The 23,452-nt window shown below is 45.4% G+C and overlaps 3 protein-coding genes across 8 annotated transcripts in view; 2 read left to right on the top strand and 1 right to left on the bottom strand.

The window, feature by feature from the left end:
* NUDT2 (nudix hydrolase 2) lies at window positions 1–6,624 on the top strand. Of its 4 annotated transcripts, none has more exons than XM_041461825.1 (4): window positions 51–69; window positions 629–682; window positions 1,225–1,382; window positions 4,737–6,624. In XM_041461825.1, the coding sequence occupies exons 3-4, from the start codon at window positions 1,250–1,252 to the stop codon at window positions 5,048–5,050; spliced, it is 447 nt and encodes a 148-aa protein (XP_041317759.1). In that variant the 5' UTR covers window positions 51–69; window positions 629–682; window positions 1,225–1,249; the 3' UTR covers window positions 5,051–6,624. The 4 variants fall into 4 exon arrangements, with proteins under 4 accessions (XP_041317761.1, XP_041317759.1, XP_041317760.1 ...); XM_041461826.1 differs by lacking the exon at window positions 51–69 and adding an exon at window positions 82–503; XM_041461823.1 differs by lacking the exon at window positions 51–69 and adding an exon at window positions 82–510.
* LOC121350456 (myogenesis-regulating glycosidase-like) overlaps window positions 1,245–23,452 on the top strand; it is a 36,737-nt gene continuing 14,529 nt past the window's right edge. The window contains exons 1-4 of one of the 2 annotated variants that reach the window (XM_041461814.1): window positions 1,245–1,382; window positions 10,084–10,231; window positions 11,324–11,356; window positions 18,330–18,413. The gene's annotated coding sequence lies outside the window, so the exon portion shown is untranslated. The remainder of the gene's footprint in view (window positions 1,383–10,083; window positions 10,232–11,323; window positions 11,357–18,329; window positions 18,414–23,452) is intronic. The other variant, XM_041461815.1, reaches the window with a different exon arrangement.
* LOC121350459 lies at window positions 5,147–20,587 on the bottom strand. 2 transcript variants are annotated; one of them, XM_041461822.1, is made up of 6 exons: window positions 20,192–20,587; window positions 12,573–13,037; window positions 9,894–10,034; window positions 9,432–9,497; window positions 8,816–8,906; window positions 5,147–8,478 (listed from the first exon to the last, which is right to left on the bottom strand). In XM_041461822.1, the coding sequence occupies exons 1-6, from the start codon at window positions 20,244–20,246 to the stop codon at window positions 8,271–8,273; spliced, it is 1,026 nt and encodes a 341-aa protein (XP_041317756.1). In that variant the 5' UTR covers window positions 20,247–20,587; the 3' UTR covers window positions 5,147–8,270. The 2 variants fall into 2 exon arrangements, with proteins under 2 accessions (XP_041317756.1, XP_041317755.1); XM_041461821.1 differs by having other exon boundaries at window positions 12,573–13,040; window positions 20,192–20,584.

The following is a 23,452-nucleotide window of genomic DNA, read 5'->3' as shown; positions in this document are numbered from 1 at the left end:
GCTGCAATTGGTTAATGCCGACGCCAATCATGCTCCGCGTCCCGCCCACTGCCGGACCCGGAAGCAGAGGTGAGGGCGGGGGTTCATGGTGGCCGCTGTGGGGGTCCCGGTGTCCCCATCCCTGGGGATCCCGGTGTCCCCATCCCTGGGCACGGGAGTGACCATCTGCGGGCGGCGAGGAGAGGGCAGGGCAGCGGGCCGCGTGCCGCCAGGCGCCGGGGCCCCGCTGGGATTTGTCCTTGTCCTTCCAGGCGCGCTCGGGAGGTGGTGCTGGTTCCCCGGGCTGGCCGCGGGGCTGAGGGCGCCGCAGCGGGGCTGTTGTCCTTGTTGTGGCGGAGCTAAAGGAGCTAGGCGGGAGCTGAAGGAAGTGGTTGAAGTGGTTGAGCAAAAGCGCTGCTCGTCGTCCAGGGACGTGGCTGGCGGCTGGTGGCTCCGTGCTCTGGTTTCCCGTGCTGGAAGCTGGAGGTGTCACGATGCCGCTCTTGGCGCCCCAGGAAAATACGGTGTTCTGTAAAGTTATTTACTGAACTATGCCTCTCTGTCAGAATGCAAAGCTTTGGCCGGAGCTGGGAATCGGCCAGACTTGTAGCATGGCTTACTCATCTCCATTGCTTCTTTTTCTCTGTAGGATTCTTCATGCTGCCTGCGTAGCTTATTGCTGACAATATTTATCACTGAAGAGGTGTGTTCCTTATTGTTTACAACAAATCAGTGCTTAACACGCGTGCTAAGAAACTTCTAGTTTTGTATGACAGCCTTACGTCTAGGTGTGACAGCAGAGAGCCTGTCCTTTGTCATTCATTCTCAGCTTTGCCCCGATATCCTGAGAAGTCCTGTGCTCCAGGCAAATGTCCAGAGCAATTATTTCCATATGCCAGTTCTAGTAATGGTGAGGTATTACCTCTGCTCAGGGCCTTTGCAGGTTTGCAGTGGAAAAGTTTCAGAGTGTTAATCTGTGGCTTTCCTTTTGCTTTGTAATTTTTTTCCCCTCCCTGCAATATGGTTTGTAATTTATCAACAGCAAAGACATGACATGCAGGTAATTTTTCATGCTTCTTGATAACGAAGAAAATTTTTTTACAATTCAAATGTAGCTAATAATATACAATTTAATTCTGTATTAACTTCAGAGGGGTGGGCAACTTTTTTACTGTGCTGAGCCATCTGTTTTCTGGTTAAATACAGCTGGTGTGTTCAAGCCCCATGTTTTGTGCTGTTCTGCAGCTCCTGGTGCAGTTGGCAGAGGGGAATGGCTGTGAGAGCTTGTGGCTTGATCATCTACAGGAGGCTGCAGCCAGCACCATCCTCTAAGGTCACTGACAGCATCGAGTACCTTCTGCTTCAGACATCCTACGGGACCCACCACTGGACCCCGCCCAAAGGTGATTTTTCTGCTGGTAACACTCCTGGAGGTCATTGGTGTCAGGCTGCAGAGAGGATTTTGGCTGAGGTCAGTTTAGAGGGGCAGTTACCACCTGAGAGTAGCTGCTGGCTGTGCTGTTTGTCTGGTGGTGCTCCTGACACAACTGAGGGGGCAGTTTTGAGGCTGAAATCCTCTGCAGGTTGTGGCTGTACCAAATGTTGGGCACAACTGATCTGGGCTGGGGCAGGGGCTGTCACCCAGCTGAGCTCCTCAGGTATCTGATGTTTCTGGCAAGATGTGCACACCACTGGAGCGAGGTAATGAGGGGGTGTTCTGCCTTCTTGTCTTGGGTCTGATCCTTTGCCAAGCACCTGCAATGCTGCCAGTGCAGGATTGTTTGACCCACGTGTGATCAGAGGCTGCAGGACTGTGGTCACAGTCTGCAGGAAGGCAAACTAGAATCTGTAATAGAACACTTGAATGCACCCTTCTTAGGAGATGCAGGTGCATTGATGAAGATCACTTGCCTAAAGCAATAGGGATGAGAGGGACAGATAGGAGAATTAACCTTACCAGCTGTTCTTGGTCATCAGTGAGGCCTCAGAGCAGAAAACAAGCCCTGTGTCCCAGGAGAGAGTAGCACCTCCTCAGTAAAGGCATGTGGCAGAGCCAGTGTTTGGTAGTACACAGTCACAGCCCTGGTACCAGGAAAAGTGCAGCACAGAAAGTACTTCAGGTTCCCTGTAGATCTTCTTGCAGGCTGTTTTTTACCACCTGAGATTTTTTTCCTGATAGTTTTTGCTTCTTATTTTGTAAAATGTGTCACTTTCAAAGCATGGTGCAGCAGTTTATAAACAAGAACTTGCAAATTGGAGGAAAAAAAAATATTTTAACAGTGTCAGCTAGGCTCTTCTATTGAGGGAAAGAACAAAACTTTCCAAACCTCCCCCTTTATCTATTCCACCAAGAGCCTAAGGGAGTTGAGTTTCCAGCCTAGTGGAAAGCTAAAAAACATCTGCTGGGACATGATTGATTGTTGTGAGAAGAAACCCTTGTCAAAGGATCCCTGGGAACACAGTAATTCTGGACAAAGTGATTTAAATTATTTATAGCCGTTTTGGTAGGGAGCTAATTGTCTCAAGCACACATCTCACACACCTAGAGTCATGGAATAGTGTAGGCTGGGAGGGACTCTTAGAGGTTGTGTAGTCCAAGCCCCCACCAATGGGCAGGAACATCCTCAACTAGAGCAGGCTGCTCGGAGTCCTGTCCAACCTGGATGTTTCCAGGGATGGGGCACTCACTGCTTCTCTGGGAAACTTGTGCCAGTATTTCACCACCCTCGCAGTAAAAGCAAGTCTTTCTTGTCTGTAGTCTTAGTCTGCCCGCTCCTAGATGAAAAGCAGGAGCCCTTCTCAAAAGTCTGTCCCCAATTTTCTTACAAACCACCACCCTTTAGGCACCCGAAGGGGCTCTAAGGTCCCCCCAGAGCCTTCTCGTCTGCAGACTGAACAGCCCTAACTCTCTCATCCTGTCTCCAAAGCAGAGGTGCTCCACTCCCTGATCATATTCATGGCTTCCTCTGAATTCAGTCCAGCAGGTGAATGTCCTTCCCTTGCTGAGGACTCCAGAGATTGATGCAGCATTGCAGGTGGGGTCACACCAGAGCAGAGGAGGAGAATCACCTCCCTCAACACACTGCTTCAGATTTTAGAGATCAAAGACCACAATCTGATGGTGGCCTGTAATAGAAGCTTGGTGTTGATTTGGGGGAATTTAATGAAGAGAAGCTATTCCATTTTATAGTATCTGTGGTCTTCCAGGGTGGCCCTGGGATGTGCAGTGTGGTGACATGTGTGTGATGTTGACATAGATTCCATGGGGCAGGAGCCAGAAGGAGAAGTTGTAATTGTCTCTCAAAGCACACACAAAAGGCAGTTTATGGCTACACCTGTAACTTGTTATTTTAAAAGTTCTCTAAACTTTAGATTTAAACTGGACTTGCTTGGATCCCCTCACATGAACCTCATCAGCCCTATCTCTGCCCTTTGAACTGTGACTTTGCTCTAGCTGAGGCTGATAGGAAGGGGATGTAGGGTTTATTTTCCCTCTCAATCTATTAGAACTGTGCCAGTGGGAACAGGTGGGAGGATCTGAAAGCTGTGGTGTGTGAGGTGCTGCCTGCAGTCCTTTTTCTGCTCTGCAGGTAGACTGTACTGCACAAACATAGCAACTTACTGAGCTTAGAACTGAGGTTATCAACAGGCATCAACAGGTATCAACATCAGATGGTGTTTTCTGCACAGTGGCTGCTTGAAAGAAAAGGGTATTTTATATTTGAGGTAATGTCATGTTGTAAGAGGTGTTCACACTTTTGGTACACAGACAGGGAGGTGAGTTGGACCTGTTGCAAAGGCAAAACAAACTTTTTGTGGTACTAAAAGGGCTCTTTGGGTATCTGAGACCTCAGAAACAATTAATCTCTGTGATGAAATTATAGCTATTTGGAGCCAGCTACATAGAAAATAGAGTGACACCAGGGACAGAATAGAGCTTAAACTTTTTTTACCTCCCAAAATGTCCCAGCTCCTGCTATGTTGCTTTTTTGAGGTATTGCTTGGCTTGTTCTATTTATGTTCTGGTCCGGAGCTTTCATGAGAAAACCAAATCTGACATTTCTCAACAAAAGTACAAATGGCTGGGGATGTGTTATATTTATCCCTTGTTTGTAGTGGCACCTCTCGTTCTGAGCAGCATAAAATAAATGGTGTGTCCTAGAAGAACTACCCAGCTGGAGAAAGGACTGGCTTTTAGACTTGTTGCTTGTTTTAGAGGGGAGTATGGAAGAGAAAAAATCCGTGGCTGCCTTAATGAAATGCACCTTTTAAATGGTACATGTCTGTGCCTGGTCCTGTTGTTTCTGGGCTGTTGGCACAACTAAGAGTTTTGCAGAACTGAGCCTTAAGCTTATGTGAGAGGACATGGTTGAGAGAGGATTAAGACTCTCAGATGACCTGTGTCTGCTCTTACTGGATGAAAGAAAAATGAGGGACTCAGTCCTCAGTATAATCTAAGGTGGAACTTTGTGGGTGTAGGGTACTCGAGAAGTGGAGAGGAGGAGTGAGAAGAAAAGATGTCTGATGCTGAGAGGCTAATGGAAGTTTCAGGAGGTGAGGGATAAACAGTGATCCTAAAAGCCACAAGACAAAGACTAATCAAGACATAAGATGTAGAAAAGCAGTCTCTCTTCTCCAGTTTCCATTTCATCCTGTGTCAGCTACCATGTACTCTCATTTCTGCCTCCCAGTGTTTCCTGATTAAAGCAAAACGGGAGTTTCCTTCCCAGAGATTCACTTTTCCACCCTCTTGGCAGGCCACGTGGACCCTGGGGAGGATGACTTGCAGACAGCCTTCCGGGAAACACAGGAGGAGGCTGGTCTGCAGGCCAGCCAGCTCACCCTCATCGAGGGCTACAGAAAAGAGCTGCACTACCCTGTCCATGGCAAGCCCAAGACCGTCGTGTACTGGCTGGCAGAAATGAAGGACTGCAACACAGAAGTCAAGCTGTCGGAGGAGCACCAGGCTTTCCAGTGGCTGAAGCTGGAGGATGCCTGCAAATTTGCAGAATACGAGGACATGCAAGCAATGCTGAAAGAAGTGCATCAGTTTCTCTGCTCCAGAGAATAAGTGGTTTTGTGAAGTATAAGGGGATTTCTTGAGACAGGTGTGCTTTTTATGTTTTAAACTGGAGAAGAATTATATGGCTGCAGAAATGTAGATTTCTTTTTTTTTTTTTTTTTTTTTTTTAATCTGTAGAAATTCAGTGAGGATACATGGAGCTTTTAAAGAGATTGTGCTTTTGTCTCTCCTAGCTAGCACAAAAAAGTGTAGTCTGATTGAACCATATGCCAGAGATGTCTGAATTGAAGCCCAGAGATAACAAAAGACTTTCTCTGTCTCTGTCTCCTTTTCTTTTTTTTTCCCCCCTGCTTTCTTTTTCTTCCTTGAAGTGCTGAACAACCACAGGTCTTTTTGAAAAATCAAACACTTGATACATCTTGACTTGCTGATGTAAAGCTAGAGTTGAGAAAATGAGCATATGGGGATTTTTAATAATGAAACGCTTACTGCAGAAATCATACCTTGAATTTCAAATGAGGAAGCAGTAGTTCTATTCCCAACTCTTCCAGTGATAATGCAATGATAACTTGTCAGATCATTTCAGGTCTTTCTTTTTGTATCATGAATTTATGTGCATCCATAATGTACTGTTGCAAGAACATTTTCCAGCCGGACAGTCTTAGTAAATGGTTGAGGTGTGGTATTTAAGTGGTAAATTGAAGCTCTTTTGGCTCTTTCTGTTAGTTTTTTGATCTTTAACAGACCCCTTGGCCATAGATTTTCCAGGGGGCTGGGAAAGGGTATTTAATCCACTTTCTGCCCAGGATATCCAAGCTTATGTGCAATCTTGTGTCTGTTTCATCCTATCAGTGCTTCTATGGCTGCACCCACTCATCTTTTGGGGCAGCAGACATTACTAATGTTGGTATCAGTGTATTAGGAGTCTCTTGCTTGTCACTCCATTATCTTCCAGTGGAGTGATTTAAAATTGCATATATTTATACTTTCAAAGAAAGGGATGCAGTCTAAGGAGGATGTTATATATAAGTATGTTGTATGTATACACATAAAAAACTTCAGTGCTCGTCCACATTACACTCAGGCTTTATTTTGATTATGAGCGCTGCTCGGAAGTGTTTCACTCAGGTGGTGGCAGAGTGTAACAACCAGTGAGACTGGGAGAGAAGAGTTGAAAGCCTGTGCAGCCTCAGTCTTGGTTTTTCATTATTGTTTGAGGTACCATTTAATCAGTGCTGTGTAAACAATGGTGCTGCTGCCTTCCTGTTTATGAGCAAGATTAGCATATTAGGCTGGAGTTACAGAGTCATTAACAAGTCATCGGTTCTGCCCATTCAGCAGTAATGAACGCAGGCACTTGGTGCTTTGGAAAACACATTAGCTCAGCTCCAAGCCAATATTTCCTTTTTAATGGCACTGCTCACGTAGTGTTCCCAAAGCGTGTCAAGGTTTTGGAGGGTGACTGGTGCTGTGCACTGTAAGGTGATGTGCTCCTTGGACAAAATTCCACGGGGTGTAACTGAGATAATGGGTCAGGCGCTGTGTGTGCATTTTAAGTGATTTATGTACAGAATGCATTCCCACAAATTTTGTGAGTAAAATGATTCTTAAAGATTTTTTGATCCCAGAGTCTTTGAGTTTCATTTAGAGTAGAAATGTTGGAAAGTCAGAATTTAACTCTGATTCTTGCTGCTCACTGGTGAAGAAAGAGTTCTTCCTCAGCCCATGTCTAATAGTAAAATATTTTCCCAAGGAGCATCTGGGAAACCCTCCAGTAAATAATTATGGAATAATGTGCCTGGCAAAGATATTTATTTCCAACCTCTATGATATTTATGCCCTAAACCAATAGGGCTTGGTTGGGTTTTTTTTTTTTTAAGACCAGTTAAGTTTTTGGTTATAATAATATCTTATGACAGTAAACTTTTTAGCATTTAAAAAGAAAAATAATTTTAAAACCCTCAAAAACGAACAACCAGAGATTTTAAAATAATAAAAAAACCCCAGAGATTTTTAATTCCCTGGAGAGACCTTACTTCTGCTGTAGGTTAAATAAAACCAAACTCAAGAGAAATCCAAGCTACACTGAAACAGCAGAACAGCTTAATTTAGGTCAAGTGAAAGGCGTTGCTCGAGTAAGAGCCGTGAGGATATGGTTTCCCTTGCCCTGCTGAACAAATGCACTGACACAGCTCATACTTGTCATTTCCTGGTGTTATTGTTTCTTTCTCCACATAACTCTTGACTTATAGCCATGATTACATCATCTCAGAATCAGAGAGAAAGAAAGCATACATTCATGAATATTAGGAAAGCACTAAGACATTGCAGATTTCACTGAGAAAAGATCAGGATTGAGTGTGATAGTCACAGGTAATTTTGCTCAAACAAGAAGTGTAAAGGCTGAAAACAATGTCTTACTCCTATCTAAAAGAAAAACAACTGTATTACTGCTCTGGTGGAGCAATGTGTCTATTCATTGACTATTCCATACGATTATAGGAAATCGGAGACTGAAGCTGGAATAAAGTGGCTCTATATGCAATATCCCCAACAAGCATGACCAACATTTATTGCCAGTCTATATAATAAAAGAGGATGTGTGTTATAATAAGGTTTAGTAGATCCTAAATATGGAAAAGTTCAGAGACACACATACTCTCTCAGCAGGGCTCTTGCAGTGATGCAGAGAGGAGAGTGGAGTGCTACATTTTAAGTTAGTAAAATGACTTGCTGATACTTAATTGACAACTTAGGGGGGGTGAATATTTTGGCATATACCCAGAAGGGATTTTATAGAAGTCTTGTGAATTACATTCTCACCCTGACAATGTAACTGATGGCCTTCTGTGTCTATTGGCAGCTAGTTTTATCTTAAAAAGAATTTAAGGATCATTAGGATTTCTGTTTTTTACTTTTTGCCTTGTCTTCAAAGATTTACTTTTTCATATGCTCAGTAACTCTAATTTTGGTTCAATGGGCAGTTGCAGCTGGCAGAAGTCCCAGCTTCATTTAGGGAAACCTGGGGTTTGTTATGGGTTAAAGCAGCTCTGAAATTGCTAAGCAGCATGTGCCTATACAAACCAAACAATCTACTCTGCTTGCTTCAACCTTGTCTTGTGCAAGAAGATTGTACTCAAGTGTTTAGAGAAAAACCCCAAACTCTGCTTCCTGTCAAAACAGCAAGGGTAGGGGGATCAGCTGTGGTGGCAGTCTTCCTGGTGGGAACAGTGACACGGGATGGAGCAAAAGCTCTGTCATTTTGGAGCTAGTCCACTTGGTAATTGATGTTGTCAAAAAGAGGAGTGACAGTCCCGTCTTTCCACTCGATGAGGATCTCTCCACGCCTCAGGGAAGGGGAGCGGGATGGTGGAAGGTACGGCTGGGGGCCCCTCCGCAAGGGGGTCGGCTCCCGTAAATCAACTCTGCTGCTGTTGGCTGGAGAGCTCTTCAGAGCAGAGAGGATTTTCTTCTTCCTAAGAGAGAAGAGAGTAACTGCACCTGTCTGTCACTTGGTTGCTTCTCCACATCAGCAACTGTAATGTCACTTCAGTGATGGCACAAGATGTGTAGGGAAGGAGGAGCCAACATTAGTGGCTGCATTTGGGTGGGTCAGTGAGTGGGATGGATAAACTGGGTGGCAGAGAGGAGAAATCCCCAAGGGTGACACACTGGTGACCAGACCCATCTGCTGAGAGCCAGCGACATCAGGTGTGGAATGGGGAGGGGTCCAAGACCAAGACTTTTGTTTTGAGATGTTGGAGTTTTTCTTTAAGATGCTGTTCATGGCAAATGAACATGACTCTCACTTACTTGTTGTAGTGAACATTGAGTGTCAGTATTATTAATCCCAGTATGAATGCCAAGGGGCTGAGGACCAGCATGGCTGTCTTCCAGTTCGTGCCTGAAAGAGTATTAGAGAAAGCATCACATGTTTGCTGTACATTTCCCTGTTCTTATGCAATAGCCATGACTGCCACAAAAAATCCCCGTAATGTCCCTGAAAAATGCCAGATAACAGGAAAAGTGCTTTATCTACATGATTGACATCTTACAGCTGCTTTTGCACTGCACAGCATCCTTCTATTGAAAGTGGCCACAAAAGTTTTTCTTTCTTGCTATGAAGAAAATAATATCTCATGCTTCTCCACTCTGCATCTTTCTGATACAAAATAAGAAGGGCTGGGAGAAAGCAGTAGTGTTAGCAGCTGTCTGATTTTCATGTTATTACTATTTTTTTTTTTAATCACAGGCCTGTGGAGATTTAAAAAGAGTCTTTCTGACAGGTAATTTTGTGCCCTCGTTCCCTATTGAGCATCCTCAGCAGTACCCCAGGGAAATGTATCTCTGTCACAATGGGAAGGAGAGGGGCACTGATGAACCTTCATCTAGCTGGTCCCTTCCTCCTCTGGCTGATCCCTGGACCTACCTGCAAGCCTGGCCCCAGTGTTTTTCCCCCGATTTCCATGTTTCTTGGAGTGGTTGTGGGATGGATCTAGTGGAAGAAGCAGAAAGACTCTGATTAGCAGCTTCCAGTTGGACCAGGGGTCCAGATTCCTCATAAGGCTTCACTGTAACAACAAATCCCTTTTGTATGGGACCCAAAAAGGAAAAGGAAACTTTATTGTCACTTAGTGTTCCCCAACCACAGATAATTTTTGCTCCTAAAACAGTTGGTGGCTATTAACCTGCCTCCAGGTTAAGCCTGTATCGCTGAACTGCTTGCCAAGGGTAACTCAGCATGTTGGGTGAAAGCACTCAGTGGTACACATGGAAGTTCTTCAGAAATCCTCAGGTGCTCTTCCACCACTGAAAATAGCTGAGTAACCTCGGAGTGCTGCCCACACTTTCCTTCCTGCTGTTCTTATGCATTCAGAAAAGTGCTGCTCACCCTCATTTGCTGGGAGCTGTGCCTGTTTGGTCTTTGCAGGAGACATTGTGCTGTTGAACTTGTCAGCCAGAGGGGGGTCAGTCGAGCTCACAGAAGACTGTCTGTCCACAGCATCGATCTTTGATGAATCGATGGTTTTAGCTTGGAAGGAAATAAAGATCTGTGTGATTATCATTTACTTTTTGTACAGGAGCCTGGATATGCTCATTGCCCAGCAAGGAGAAGGAACGAAGCCCTGCTGGTTTGGTTCTCTGTCCTGCACGGCAAGAAGGATGTGGTGCAGTAGCAATCACCTCCTCCTGTGCATCAGGGGCTTTCAGCTGTCACAGATTTTAAAGGTGAAATGAACCTCTCAAGATGGAATCAACAACCAAAGCAGAGGTTGTTTTCTGGTGGTAGGTGTCATCATGGGTTTTAAAAATATGAGTGCAACACCAGCTGTTAGAGGATGATGTGTGAGGAAGAGGCAAGAGGAAGAATCACAGGTATTAACAACACTGCAGATATAAAAATGGGATCCCAAGGGTGGTAAGTAGGCCATACCTCTTGCAAGGCTCAATACCTTCCTTAGCCCTCCAGTCCTGCTGCAGAATAGGGTGCGTGGGCAAACAACTCCTGCTAGAGGGGAGCTTGTGTGAAGTTTGATGTCAGCAATTCACCTCTCTGTTGCAATCATGCACATGCCAAGACCAAGAAAACTGTGACTTTAGGGCTCCCTGCTGCCTATCCAACCCCCCTCCCATCCTGTGCCATAAGCAGCCACACCACAGCTACACAGGTGTAATTTATTGAGCGGATAACCCACCGAAGTATAAATTGTCTGTTGATGATCAGCTGGAAGTTAGATAAGAAATGCCTGAACAAATACATTGGACATTGATGTTGTTACTGAGTAGTCAGATGTTCCCTCCAGTAGACTGAACCATGGGATTTATAGGAAAATTATGACTTTGCGTGAGACACCAAGTGGCACAGCCTGATTCAAAAGCTGCTCTGTGTTTACCCTCACAGCCTTATTTAGGGATCCTGGCTCCAAGGCAGCCCTGGGCTGCCAGGAACATTGCCTTGGGGAATGAAAATGCTCTTTTCACATGCCTTTTTCCCATATCTTAAATGTTCCACGCATTTCCTAGCCTATATTTAACTAGCCTGTTATGGTATCTAATTTGTATGGTCCATATTTAACTTAATGTTAAACGAACACTAACACTTGTAACTATTGTGATAATTACATGTTGACCTTCTAGTTGGCTAATTAAAAAGCTTGAGGGGAAAAAGGCCACCTTCTCTACACATGGCAGCCAAAGCAGCTGATGTATGCTTTTTACTTCAAATTAGATACAGTGTCTCTGTGTCAAAAGGTTATACTTATAATCCATCTGTTTATGGCAACCAGATACATCACATTTTCTCTTTACTCATTTCTGCAGAGCTCGAAATCTCATGGGTACATCAACCTTAAGGTAAGGAATAGCCTCCTGTCAGGAAAATCATTTTCCCTGAGGAATGTTGGGAACTTCATCACCTACAGAATGGACAAACACATAAAAACCATTACAAACACCAGCTCTTTTTGGGTCTCTGGAGTGGAAGAAAGGAGAGGAGGAATTGAATGTGATTTCAGGTCTCAGTTCTGCACACAACTTTACAAGAAAAGTACTGAAAACCACCTTTATTTGCAGAAAGGACTTAAATGAAAGTGGGAAACAAACTGGACCACGAACTGTCAGTGGTCAGCAGTGGGCTTCACTGGGTGTGCAACAAATGATCACAGCCACATCTTGGTAAAATGACCATGTCTGGTAGTCTTAGGTCAAACTCCTAAAATTGTGACAAGACCAGGGTTTTTGCCCTTTCTGTGTCCAGTCTAAGACAAAGGCTAGTGAACTTCTGAAAGCAGAGTTTGGATTATCTTCAGCAAAGGTCAAGGCCATAAATGGTTAATATAAACCCCATTTTTAATAATTTCTGATGTCATCTTCTGGGATTTCTAATGCAAAAGGAGGGCAACATTTAAGCTCCCTCCCACTACTTGCTGTGTTCACCAGTGTCTTTATGGCTACAGTGGGCACCAGCAGCAAGGTTCACTGAGGATAATGAGAACATGGAATGAAGGTTAGAGCTAGGTTTCATTAGTGAAAGGTGCACTGTTGGGGTCTCACAGAAGAGAACTTTAATTTCAGAAATTGAAGCAATAATTTCTGATACAGCTCCTTCTCAATAATATGTGTAAATTTAAAAGAAGTTTTCAGCTGCCTCCAGTTGTTTTACCAAAAAAGACATCCCAAAGTACCAAAGCTCTTTCAAAGTCTAAAGTGCCAGACTTCGGGAGACTTCCTTGTGTGTTTTGTGCTTGGGAGGCTCAAGCACTTTCCATTATTCTTAGCTGTGGGCACCAATTCAGAAATATTTGACCAAAAGATTTGCCTGTCCTCAGAAATGCAGCTGGGTTTTGGAGACCTGATTATGTAAGGTTTTACATGCTTCTGGAAAACACTGAACAGCCACTACTGGAAACCTATGGTACCAGGTAGTGGGGTTGAGCTGGAGCCGTTTGGTGTCTGTCCGGGTGGGGCCGAAGTGGACACGAGTTAGAATGGCATGTGCAAGCCTGGTGTTAGATGGTTTGGATGACATGAAAGTTAGATGTTATCCAACACTAAATCTACTTCATCTTACTTTCATAGATCCACACACGTGTGTCTAGAGCTTGTTGTGTTGGTTTGCTGGGCCTCTGAGCTGCTGCCCGGGCAGCAGCACAGATGGTTTCATCTGCCAGCGTCTTCCACCTGCTGAACTTGTCCTTCTCCCTTGAGACAAAGACCTTGTGGCCTCCCTCCTTGGTGCCAAGGTGGAAGCCCAAGCTCTGCAGAGTCAAGTGTCCCTTCTTGCTGCAGGACCATGCCTGGCGTTCCCAGTCTCCACAGGGCTCCAGCTTGACCAGAGCGTGCTGGCGCATCCTGTGTGCCGCCAGGCAGCGCCCGGTGTGCAGGCTGGCGATGGTGCCCGTGTCGGGGTCCCAGCCCCACTGCTGCAGCTGGGAGTGCTCCTTGCAGCTGGCCAGGCTGATGCTGTTGGTCTCGTGGGAGGCTCGGATGCACTTTTCCAGCCGGGTGTTCCTTATGAGGAAGCCTCGTCCCTCTGCTACTGCGGTACAACCAGAGGAGGGTTTAGTACTGTGCACTAACACATGTCTTTGTAAATACCCTGGGGGAGGTAAGATGTAACCCACAAGTCCTTTCCTGGATGGGCATGCCCAGATAAATAGTTCCCACAGCTTCCTAATTTCCTGGAATGACATTTCTTTGAAAAAAAGGAGCGTGCAAATAGCCATGAGCAATGCTAGAGGAAAATAGCAGTTATGTAACTAATGAGGAAAAACATCCTTCCAACTGGAATGATTACATCAAATATCTGCCTATATATATATATATATATATATATATATATATATATATATCTGTATGTATTTAATTCAGTACTTCAATTGTTTTAACTAGGTAGCCATCCTACCCTCCCTCCAAATGAATTAGATAGTTTAAGGGATGCTTTGCCCCTATCCAGGTCAAATCTTTCTTACAAAAGAGCAGTTGAAATCCCCCTCGTGCTGTTCATCTGGGGCCAACTAGGCCACCTTGGGCTACACTGTCTATTAAGTGGCTTCTGGAGGTATTAAAGCAGTGCAGGGATAAAACCATATCCCACCAGAAGTGTGTAAGTACTTGACTGAGGCAGCTCATGTAAGTAGTGAAATTATCTTGGATTTAGCACACCTGACATTGGTCTGTGCACCTTAGGAACAAAAGTACCACTTCTAAAAATCCTTTTGTAAGAGGGGGAGACATTGCAGCTGTCCCACAATAAACACACAATTTAAAGCAATTTCTGTAATTGCTTGTTGCTTTTAAGAGCAACAGGTCCCAACATCCAGATGATTTAGGACGGATATCACATTAGCTGAAGGATTGCCACTGTTTTCAGTATAACTTCATCAGGTGTGGCCTGTGAATATCCTGAGCAAAATGTTAAGTGCTAAACCATCCACCACTGTTGCAGGTGAACTTTCTGCTGTGTATTTTATGCCTAAGATAGATGGATAGAAATAGAAGTTTCAAATTTCTGGACATTCTGAGAAATCTTTTAGTAGCAACATACTGCAACTCCCAGCTTTTACAGTGACCTTTTTTCCTTTCTTCCCCAGGAGACAAAATTATAAAAGCCCCATTGGTATATAGTACTGAGCATAAAGAGTAAGAGGACACTGAAAAGTGATGTTAGGCAAGAACACTGATTTTTATCTAAACTATTTCTGCAGAGTTTCCCCTCCCAAATAAAAAAAAAAGACCAAGACCACAAAACCCAAAACAATACTGAGCCAATACAAGTATTTGGCTCAGTACCTGAAAAGATTAGTGACAGTATAAACAGAAGCTGGTACACAATAACAACAGTATAAACAATGGTTTAAAGGAGCTCTCATGTTTTTCTCTCAGGAAATTCAAGGGTTCTGCTAGATTAATAATGCCTTGAGGCTGTTAAATAAGAAAGAGCTCAGGGCTTTCTGCTCAGCCTGAATGCCTGAGGAGAGGAGTCAGAAACCACAGTGCTTCTCCACCAGCTCTGAGATTGTCAGATCAATGTGTCTGTGCTGAGATATTGACCTTCATGCACCTGTGATAGCCACTAATCCAGACAATTCCTGCCAGCCAATGTGTCTAAATGGTAATTAAATTTCTGGGCTATCTGTGGGCAACTTGTGAGTCCTGTTCTCTTTAACCCTTACTGAGGGCTGGGTGGAAGTAAGATATTTAATGCATTTTGGACTTGAGTTTCTGCCAGCCTCTAAAGGCAGAAGAAATGACTCATAAGTAATTTCCTGTAAACTTTAGAAAATTGAAATGGATTAATACAATCCCCCCAAGCCCCACCCCACCCTCGCCATTTTTCCCTAGGAAGTGGAATTCAGGATTCTCACATCTTTGCTTCAGCTTAACTGTGAGAAACCCATTTCCAAAGTCATAATTTGAGACATGCATTACAATGTAAAAGGGAATATAACAACTGTGCTGGATCAGATAAAACATCTGCTGAGCCCAGGATACTGTCTGCAGCGCTGGGCCATTAACATCTGCTAATAGAGGAAGAGGGTAAGAATCAGACATGTAAATATCTCACTCAAGACAGCAAGATGCCAGTGCCTCCTTCCAAAAATCACAGAATCACAGATTTGTTGGGGTTGGAAGGGACTACTGGAGATCATACAGCCCAATCCAGCCAACACAGGATCACCTGGAGCAAATGACACAGGAACACATCCACGTGAGGTTTGAAGACCTCCAGACAGGGAGATTCCACAACCTCTCTGGGCAGCCATTCCAGTGCTCTGTTTGGACTAACTCAGAGAGTATCGCTGGGTATTTATGGGTAAAATGGTTTTGCCAACTACATTTTTCAGCTCTGAAGTACAAAGAAAAATATAATTTTGTTGCTCCATCAGTATCAGAGCTCCTTCTGCAGTTTCACAAAGTCAACTTAAGTTTTGATTATTCTTAATTACTTTGTGGCATCAGCAAGCTTAATTACTCCATTATTCATCCCTTCTGATCTTTCTCAGCACCTTCTGATACTAACACTGCTGTGATCATTGTCAATTTAGTCCACATCTTTGTTCCAGCCTGTGGGCTAGGTCTGTCACCTACTCCATGAGAATGTAGTTTCTTAAGGGCCTGGGTGGAAAATTGTTGTCAAAAGCCTTTTGCAAACACTGGCCCAAGCCCTTGATCAGCTCAGCGCATTTATGTTCTTACTGATACCATCATGGATGTCAGGCGTTCCCATTGCAAAAGCTGAATTGACTTTTCTTATGTTTATCTGTCTGTGAATACTCTTCTTTTCTTCCACTGACTTGCCCAATGCTGAAACAGAGCCAAAGGACCTGTGTCTCCCTAGGCTGTGCAAGGATCCCTCTTAAGAGGGGCATTATTGCTGTAATGCAGCCCTTTGGTGTCAAGGTTGCCTTAAATAAGAATTTAATACACTCCTTAGAAGTTTTTTTAATGTCATCTTTAGTTTCCTATAACTCAAAAGACATTTGGGCTGGTCCGTTGCCACAGATTATTTATCTTTTTTTTTTTTTCTTCCCTCCTTAAACTTCCTCTGTTGCCAATTCTGTTTGATAACCTTTCAAACTGCAGAGAGTGACTGCCACGACCTCCCTGACCATGTCTGAAGGGAGCACTACAGCCAGTAATCCATTCAGCCTTTCTACACTGCCCTACTTTTGGTTGCCCTTCTTGCATTTGTGCCAGTTATACTGACCTCCTGACCCCCACCAACTTCCTGCTTCAGATAATGTTTGAAAATTTCTGCTGGCAGTTGTTGTATTCTCTCTCTAAGCTGCTCATCCAGGTCTTTTTCTCATATGTTTTATTACATGTTTTATTATTAAGCATGCCACAATCTTTGCTGTATTTTCTTTTCCTTTCTTGGCAATGACTCTCCATTTGAAACTTTTGGGTATTTTCATTACACTTTGAAGAGTGCTGCTGTTTGACCCAGCAGGAGATACGTGTTTTGCTCTCTGTGGAGTCCCTGATGTTTTATGTTCCCCTCTAAACAATCACCGTGTTTGTTACCTGCACAGAGGCAGCAAACATTGCAGTCACATGTGCATCACTCCTGCCCCACACAGCCATAGGGGATAGAGCCACAGCTAAACCTGGAGGGTGTTTACTTTGAGATACACATCAGGCACCAAGAATCTTTACTCAGGAGACAAAATGACATCCCACGTCCCGCTGCCCAGTAGTCCGACAAATAAGGCCATGAGCTCTAACATTTTAAGAATTTTAACCTGGAGCAACCAGTGTACTCCCTGAGGATGAGACTCAGCGTCTCTGGAAAATGCCAGCCTTACTCACAGAGTCCAAGTAGATGCCTGCTTTGGGCTGCACATACTTGAACACTTTGGCCTCTTCATATTTTTAGGAACAAAATAAACAATTTCTAGCAAGGCTCTTGATGCCAGCTCATTTGTCCTATGACACTGACACTGTGTCTGGTTACAAGATAGAAAAGCAAGCAAATACAGGCCCCTGCTTTTCTGCAGCGTGAGCCCCCTTGGGACGTGCTGTTCTATGTAGGATTAGGGGCAAAATCCATGCAACGTTCCTAATTAAGGTAATGCCACTGAGAAAGCCTTGGTTACCAGTAATCCCAGTGTGACTGGGAAAGTTTCTGCTGTTTCTAAGCATTGCCTGTGATGTCTTGATCAAAGACATTTGCAAATTGTTTGGGGTGGCTTGGCCCGTATTTTTCCTAACCACTGCTGCTTTCTTAAGAATATCTTGATTTTGGTTGACCAACAGAGCTTCATATCTTTCCACATTACTGCAAGGTCCACTTTTTACCAAGTAGCTCAGTGAAGGCCTCCAAGGGAGCAAAACAGCCATAGGAAAAGAAGGAAGGTTTTGACATGGAAAAAAAAAAAATCTATCAATTATAGGAAGTGGGGGAGGTTGGTGATGCAAGTGGGGAAAACAACGCTGATGCAAGTGGGGAAAACCAGTCCCTGGGATGGGGATATGATGGGTGTCTACAAAATCCAGAGAGGTCTGGAGGAGATGGAGAGGGGCTGACTGGTCAAGGACTGATCCTGGATGGGACAAGGGGTGCCAAGGGAAGACTTGCAGTGTGCAGGAAGTGGTTCTACACCCAGGCAGTGTGTGTTGCTGCTGGGGAGAACCTGCACAAGCCAAGGGAGAAGGTCTGATAGCTACTGAAGATTTAAATGCATCACAGCCAGGAAATCCCCCAAGTGAAAAATAGTTGGAGGCTGTAAAAGTTAATGGGGGAGCAGAAGTATTGTACAAGCTTGGCCTTTCTGCCTCTTCAGTGCAAAATGCTTAGGGCTGCCTTTTGAGTTCAGGGCATCAGGGGTCAGGGTCAGCACTACCATGGTCTTGAGGGGGAGGAGAGTGGCTCCCAAGATATGGGATCAGGCCAAGATGCCAAACACAGATACCACAGCCTCACACCCAGTGCATGGGGGTCAGAGTCAGTGCTAAATGCAGTTTTATTTCAGCATTTTTCTTTCTGTACACAGATCCTGCTGGTGCCTGACTTCCCACTGCCCATTGCACTTCATGGGGTCACCATTAGGTCTGGTTTTTTAACAAAACTTTTTACAGAATCACAGAGTGAACTAGGTTGGAAAAGGCCTTTGGGATCATCAAGTCCAACCTGTGAACAAACCTAACAGTTCCTCATCAACTAAACCATGGCACTGAGTGCCACATCCAGTCTTTAATTTTTAAACACCTCCAGGGATGGTGACTCCACCACCGCCCTGGCAGCCCATTCCATTGCCCAATCACTCTTTCAGTGAAGAATTTTTTTCTGACATCTAACTAATTTTTGCCTCCTCTCTGCTTGCAGGTACTTTCCAAAGAAGCAACTGTCAAAACCAGCTTAGGAAATTCCAGGATTTCCAGTTTTCAGCAGGATACCAACCCCTCAGAGGTCTGTTGAGAGCAAGCATCTCTGTCCTGCAGCAGCCTTAAAACTCAGCAGCCCCAGGCAGGAGGGGACAGGAGGAAAAGCTGCCGCAAGGGGATTTCAGCCCCAAGCATGAACATGTTTGTGCTCTGTGCTTTGAGCTTCTTTGGGCATTGCCAGAAGATGAATTCCTTTCTGCAAAACAGTGATGGTTTTATTCTTTTATTACTGGTCTGGCTGAAATGCAGTGGCTGGTCATGTTTGCACCAAAAGCATTACACTAGAAAGGAAATCAAATACCCTGTGATCCTCCATACTTTACTAATAAAACAAAACCATGTGGATTGCATTGTATGGCAGCAGTAAAAAATCACTTTATTCTAACACCAGACAAGATCCTACCTTAGAAGTAAAGGAAGAGCAACACCCTGAAGGCTGTTCTGCTCTCTTTGCATGCCATCATGGTATAATCTCCAGGTCCTAACCAAATCTCCTCTAACTTTTAGAAGATGCATGTGCATCATCACCCCTTACCACTACAAGGACATAGCCTCAGTCTGGGGCTTTACAAAGTGAGAGATTCAGTTCGCTTTAATTGGCAACTTTAGATGTGCAGAAAACAGCAGCAGATGGAGCAGAAGTCAAACCTGTAGGAGCACAAACCTCTCCCATTACCCAGCTGCAGAGCAAATTGAGGGGTAACTTCTCAAAACATCCCAGGGAACACTCACTTGTGCAGCAAGGAGTGAAAAGTAGCTGGTCAGAGGTGCCAGCCTGAGGTTTATCTTTAAGGAGTAAACATCCCAGCTGGGCAGCCCAAATAGTTGTAGTCCTCTGATTGAGGGATTTTGAACAGCTCTGAGCATGTAACCTGTAAAACTGCAGAGCTGTTCTCCTCACTGCTTCAGGGACTGAATGAGCCTTGAAGAACTTAGGTGATTTGTATCAATGAGTCACTTTCAACCTGACATCTCAGTCATAGCAGCAAAATAAAAAGGCTTATTAGCTCAGGGACTTCTCTAATTTTTAAAGAAAATTGATTCCTCCTGATGTCATGATGGGATTGGTGAAACCATGGTAGCACCACTCCTTGGAAACTGTTCTTGGGTAGCAATGCTCCAGATCTCTGGGATGATGCTCAGCAGGGACTTCTGCTTTTTGCATCTACCCATGCATGTCAAAACCAGGGCTGCTTGGGTTTGAAATACTCCTGTGCATGAGCAGGATACAGGATTGGAGCAACCCCAGAAAGCACCTGAATATCAACATGAGCTGCTACCAAGTTTGCTCTATGGAGGTGAGCTGACTCTGCAGCTTCCCAGCACATCCCACTCCCAGCCGACCACCACAGGAGCAGGACTAATACTTCTGCACTTCCCACTGCCCTCTCCCATGCTGCTAGCATGCTCTGAGCTTAATTCTGCTGGGAAGGAGCAGCTGGGACCAGGACGAACATTAGGGCTTAGGAGGTCACTTAGTGCCTGCCTCCCTCCCTGAGCAGGTTTATTCATCCACTACTCTTAGCAGCTTAAAAGCACTTTATAAAAGCTGTGGGCATGATGCCACGGTGTCCCTGGCCCAGCCATCCCAGCACTTTGCCAGCCTGTCCCTCACTCTTCTGTATCCCTGTGTTTAATCCCATTTTAAATGCTGCCCTGAAATGTGCCTGTCGGCACTTGTTCTACAGCTGGTGGGTTCTTGAGCTTTGCAGCCCAAGCAACAGTTCAGCAGGAAAGCAGGTTATAACCCGGGAGGCAGTTCTCTTCCCACTTTACAGCTACCCCAAAAGAGGAGAAACTTACCCTCAAGCCAGGGAAGGAGGCAAATGCAGCCCAGGCTCAGCCTGAAAAGCTCCATGATCTGCCAGCACAGCGGGAAACAAGGAGCCCCCAAAGCCTCTCGCCCACGAGGAGTGCCAGGCAGCTCACTTTTACCCCTTTCTCTGTCATTCACAGCAGAAAAACCCTGCTGGGAAGAGAAAAACTCTTTTGTCTCAGCAGTGGAGGCTTGGCAGCTGGCTTATCAGCAAAGGATCAGCTTGGAGACACAGTCCCGCTCAGCAGCTGTCCCTTAGGAGAAATCATATGACGAGCCAGGATGGGGGGGACGCTGGACCGAGATGCTCGCGGCCGCCGGGCTCGGCTGCTTAGCAGCAGTGATTGCTCCCAGCAGTGACAGACGCATGCTAAGCAGGCTGGCCCGCTGCCTTTGCCAGGCCTGGGAGCGGAGGGGATGCAGGGCTGGCCCGCCAAAATAAGCAAAGTTCAGCAGGAGTGCTCGGGGGGGGGGGGCATGGGATGTTTCTGCTGAAACCCTGCACTTGGCCGTGCTGTCACAGTTTTCTCTTTAGAGAGAATTATTCCTGCCAAGAGGATTTTAGGCAGCATTATAGCTCGTGGCAGAGATGAAGCCTCACAAACCAGCTGTGGTTGTGCTGGAGCTGGAGAGTGACAGAAGGGGGAGTTGAGTCCCTGGACAGGGGAGCAGGCTCCTGCTGTGGGTTTACCCTGATCATCATCCTGAGGGTTGCTCAGGTTGAATTTGGCTTTTCATGCATCACTTTGGGCTCTACATGGGGAGGAAACCTCACATTCCTCCCAAAGGAAAAGCAGCAAAGGCTGACAGGTGAACAGTGGCAGGGCAAGTGAGAGTTACAATTTTGCTAGCAAGATGTTCCCATTCAGCCGCATCTTCTCAGCTCTTGTCTGTCTCATATGCTTGCTGAGATCCTTCTCACTTTAATAAACCATTAAGCCTTTTGCACAAAAACACTTAAAAAATGGTGGGCTCACTTTCACTTTTGGGGTCAAGTCCTGAATGGCACCAATGCCAGACCTCACAGCTCTGCCCATGAGACCAGGAGTCAGCTGGAGGGCTGGGAGTTGCTTCCTTTAGTGGCCAAGCTGTCAAATAAAAATGGTGCAGTACCGGCGCCCATGCAAGGGCATGGTCCCACATCAGGGCCTTGCAATTGTGCAGCTCCCTTTTTGTGCAGCCCTGGGATGATGGCTCCCAGCTTTCCCACTATCAGAGGGGTAACCTGGCTGCAAACGAGATGTGGATATAGTAAAGGATATTCTACAACCAAACAAAGGGGAAGGCTGGGGTAAATTCTTGCCCTGGGGAGGTTGGTCTTGTCTGACTGTAGAACTCTCCATAAGAAAAATACCAGCTGGTTTCTTTGTGATTACTGTGGGGTTTTCCCCCACGGGAACAGGTCAAATTGTAGTAAATTACAGGCATTTTTAATTTTAAAAAATGCAGATGTTAAATTCTCCACTACTTGACTGGGACTGAAAAGGCAAACACTCTTCACTGCATTTCCTTGGCACCAGACTGAGGAGAGCCCACACCAGAAACCAATGCCATATTTAAGCCCTGGAGAAAAGTGGTCAGTCAGCACAGATGAAAAAAGAATCAGTTGAACATTAGACACTGAGATTTTTAGGGTTTCAAGACACCACTTTGACTTCCTATATGTGCAAGAAAGTACTTGCATATAAAATAGCTCTGTAACCTTAGAGCCTGTTCTTCCCCACTACATTGGCTTTCTTAGGGAATGGCATAGCCTCATGCATACAGAGGCTTTCTTCAAATTGTTTTCACAGCTTTTCCTGGGATGTCCCTAGGAGAGAGCAAGCTGTTTTCCAGCTGTGGCCTCTTCCATGTGGAGCAGGAGAGTCCTGTAATTGCTGACCCTCGGTCACGTAATTTCCACATCAATTAGTCCTTGCCAGCCCACGTCCCATGGAGCAGCCTTGTTCTTGTCTCCATCATCAGTTTAATGGGTGCATTGCTTTTTCTCATCATGTTGCAGCTCATGGTGAATTTAATCAGGGTGATGTAATGATCAAGTGAAACTTCATCTCCAGATTGTGGTGTGGTGCTGGCCACCACACCTTCACACACAGGGTCACTCACCATACACCAACTGCAGCCCTGTCTGGTGTGGGACAGGCTCTGCTTTCCAGCACACGACAGCTGGCAGAAGAAGTGGAGAAAAATATTTTGCTAGCCCTGTGGGCTAAACCTGTGGGGTGCTCAGGGACAGCACAGCCTGTTACACTTTCACCCCAGCCTTGTAGCCAGCACAGTGCTTTGTGACATCAGGAAGGGCTTAAAATCTGAGCTCAATTCTTTACCCTTAGTGTTATCCCAGAAAAGAAATGGCAAAATTCCCACTGTCTCTGTAGAGTGAGGACCACTGAGGTTCTGGGGAGTTTGTTCAATATTTTATAGGTGAAATCCTACTCTCTTCAAAGGTAACACACTTTGGACAAGGTGGAAATGCTCATTGGCTTTCTTTTCAGCTCTCTGGCCAGGGCAGGTTTTCTCTGCATTGGAATCTTTGATCACAGAGATCAAATGGCATCAGAAGTTTAGGAAAATCAGTACAGTAAAGATCCTGTATCTTCAAGAAGGGATGCAAAAGGAAAAATAAATTTTTACATGCCAAAATACTCCCATGGCTGGGAAGTGGAGCTGGTCTGGGACAAAGCAACAGCACCAGAGACACCTGAGTTTAGATGACTCCTTGCTCCCATGTGAGCAGCAGACTGAGTCTGTGGGGAGCCCAGAGCAGATGCACTCAGCCTGTCTGAGAGCCTCACATCCCACTGTGGGTGCATAAGTGCCACAAGTCCCACAGGTACAGGCATGAGGAGCACTGCCCAGGACACCTCACCCTCGCAGGCACTTGGCTTAACCATGCAGAGCCTGAAGCATCCCTCAAAGACCCACCTGGTCCTGCCCTCCTTGTAGGTCTGACTCATTGTCACAAGAAAATAGCAAGGAAGAGCAGTTCCCCTCCAAGAAAAGCCTTCAAGAATTGAGCCTCTTTATCTTTGCTATTGCAGGCAGCTCCCAGGAGCTTCGTCTCTCAGAGGAGCTGCCAGCTGAGCCTGGGTCTAAGTGAGATAAAGCCCAGCTGAGACCCAGGTGACTACCAGGCTCATTCCTTCACCTGGCACAAGCTCAGCCTACTGACTTCATTCAAAGCAGACTGAGATGACAGCACCCTTTCCCCCCCCCCCCCCAGTTTTCCTGTATTTCCACAGTTCCCC

This window comes from Pyrgilauda ruficollis, unplaced genomic scaffold, assembly GCF_017590135.1.
Source record: "Pyrgilauda ruficollis isolate IOZ18807 unplaced genomic scaffold, ASM1759013v1 scaffold155, whole genome shotgun sequence".
NCBI lineage: Eukaryota > Metazoa > Chordata > Aves > Passeriformes > Passeridae > Pyrgilauda > Pyrgilauda ruficollis.
Note: the sequence above shows the minus strand (reverse complement) of the source record. Positions and strands in the feature narration are given on the sequence as shown.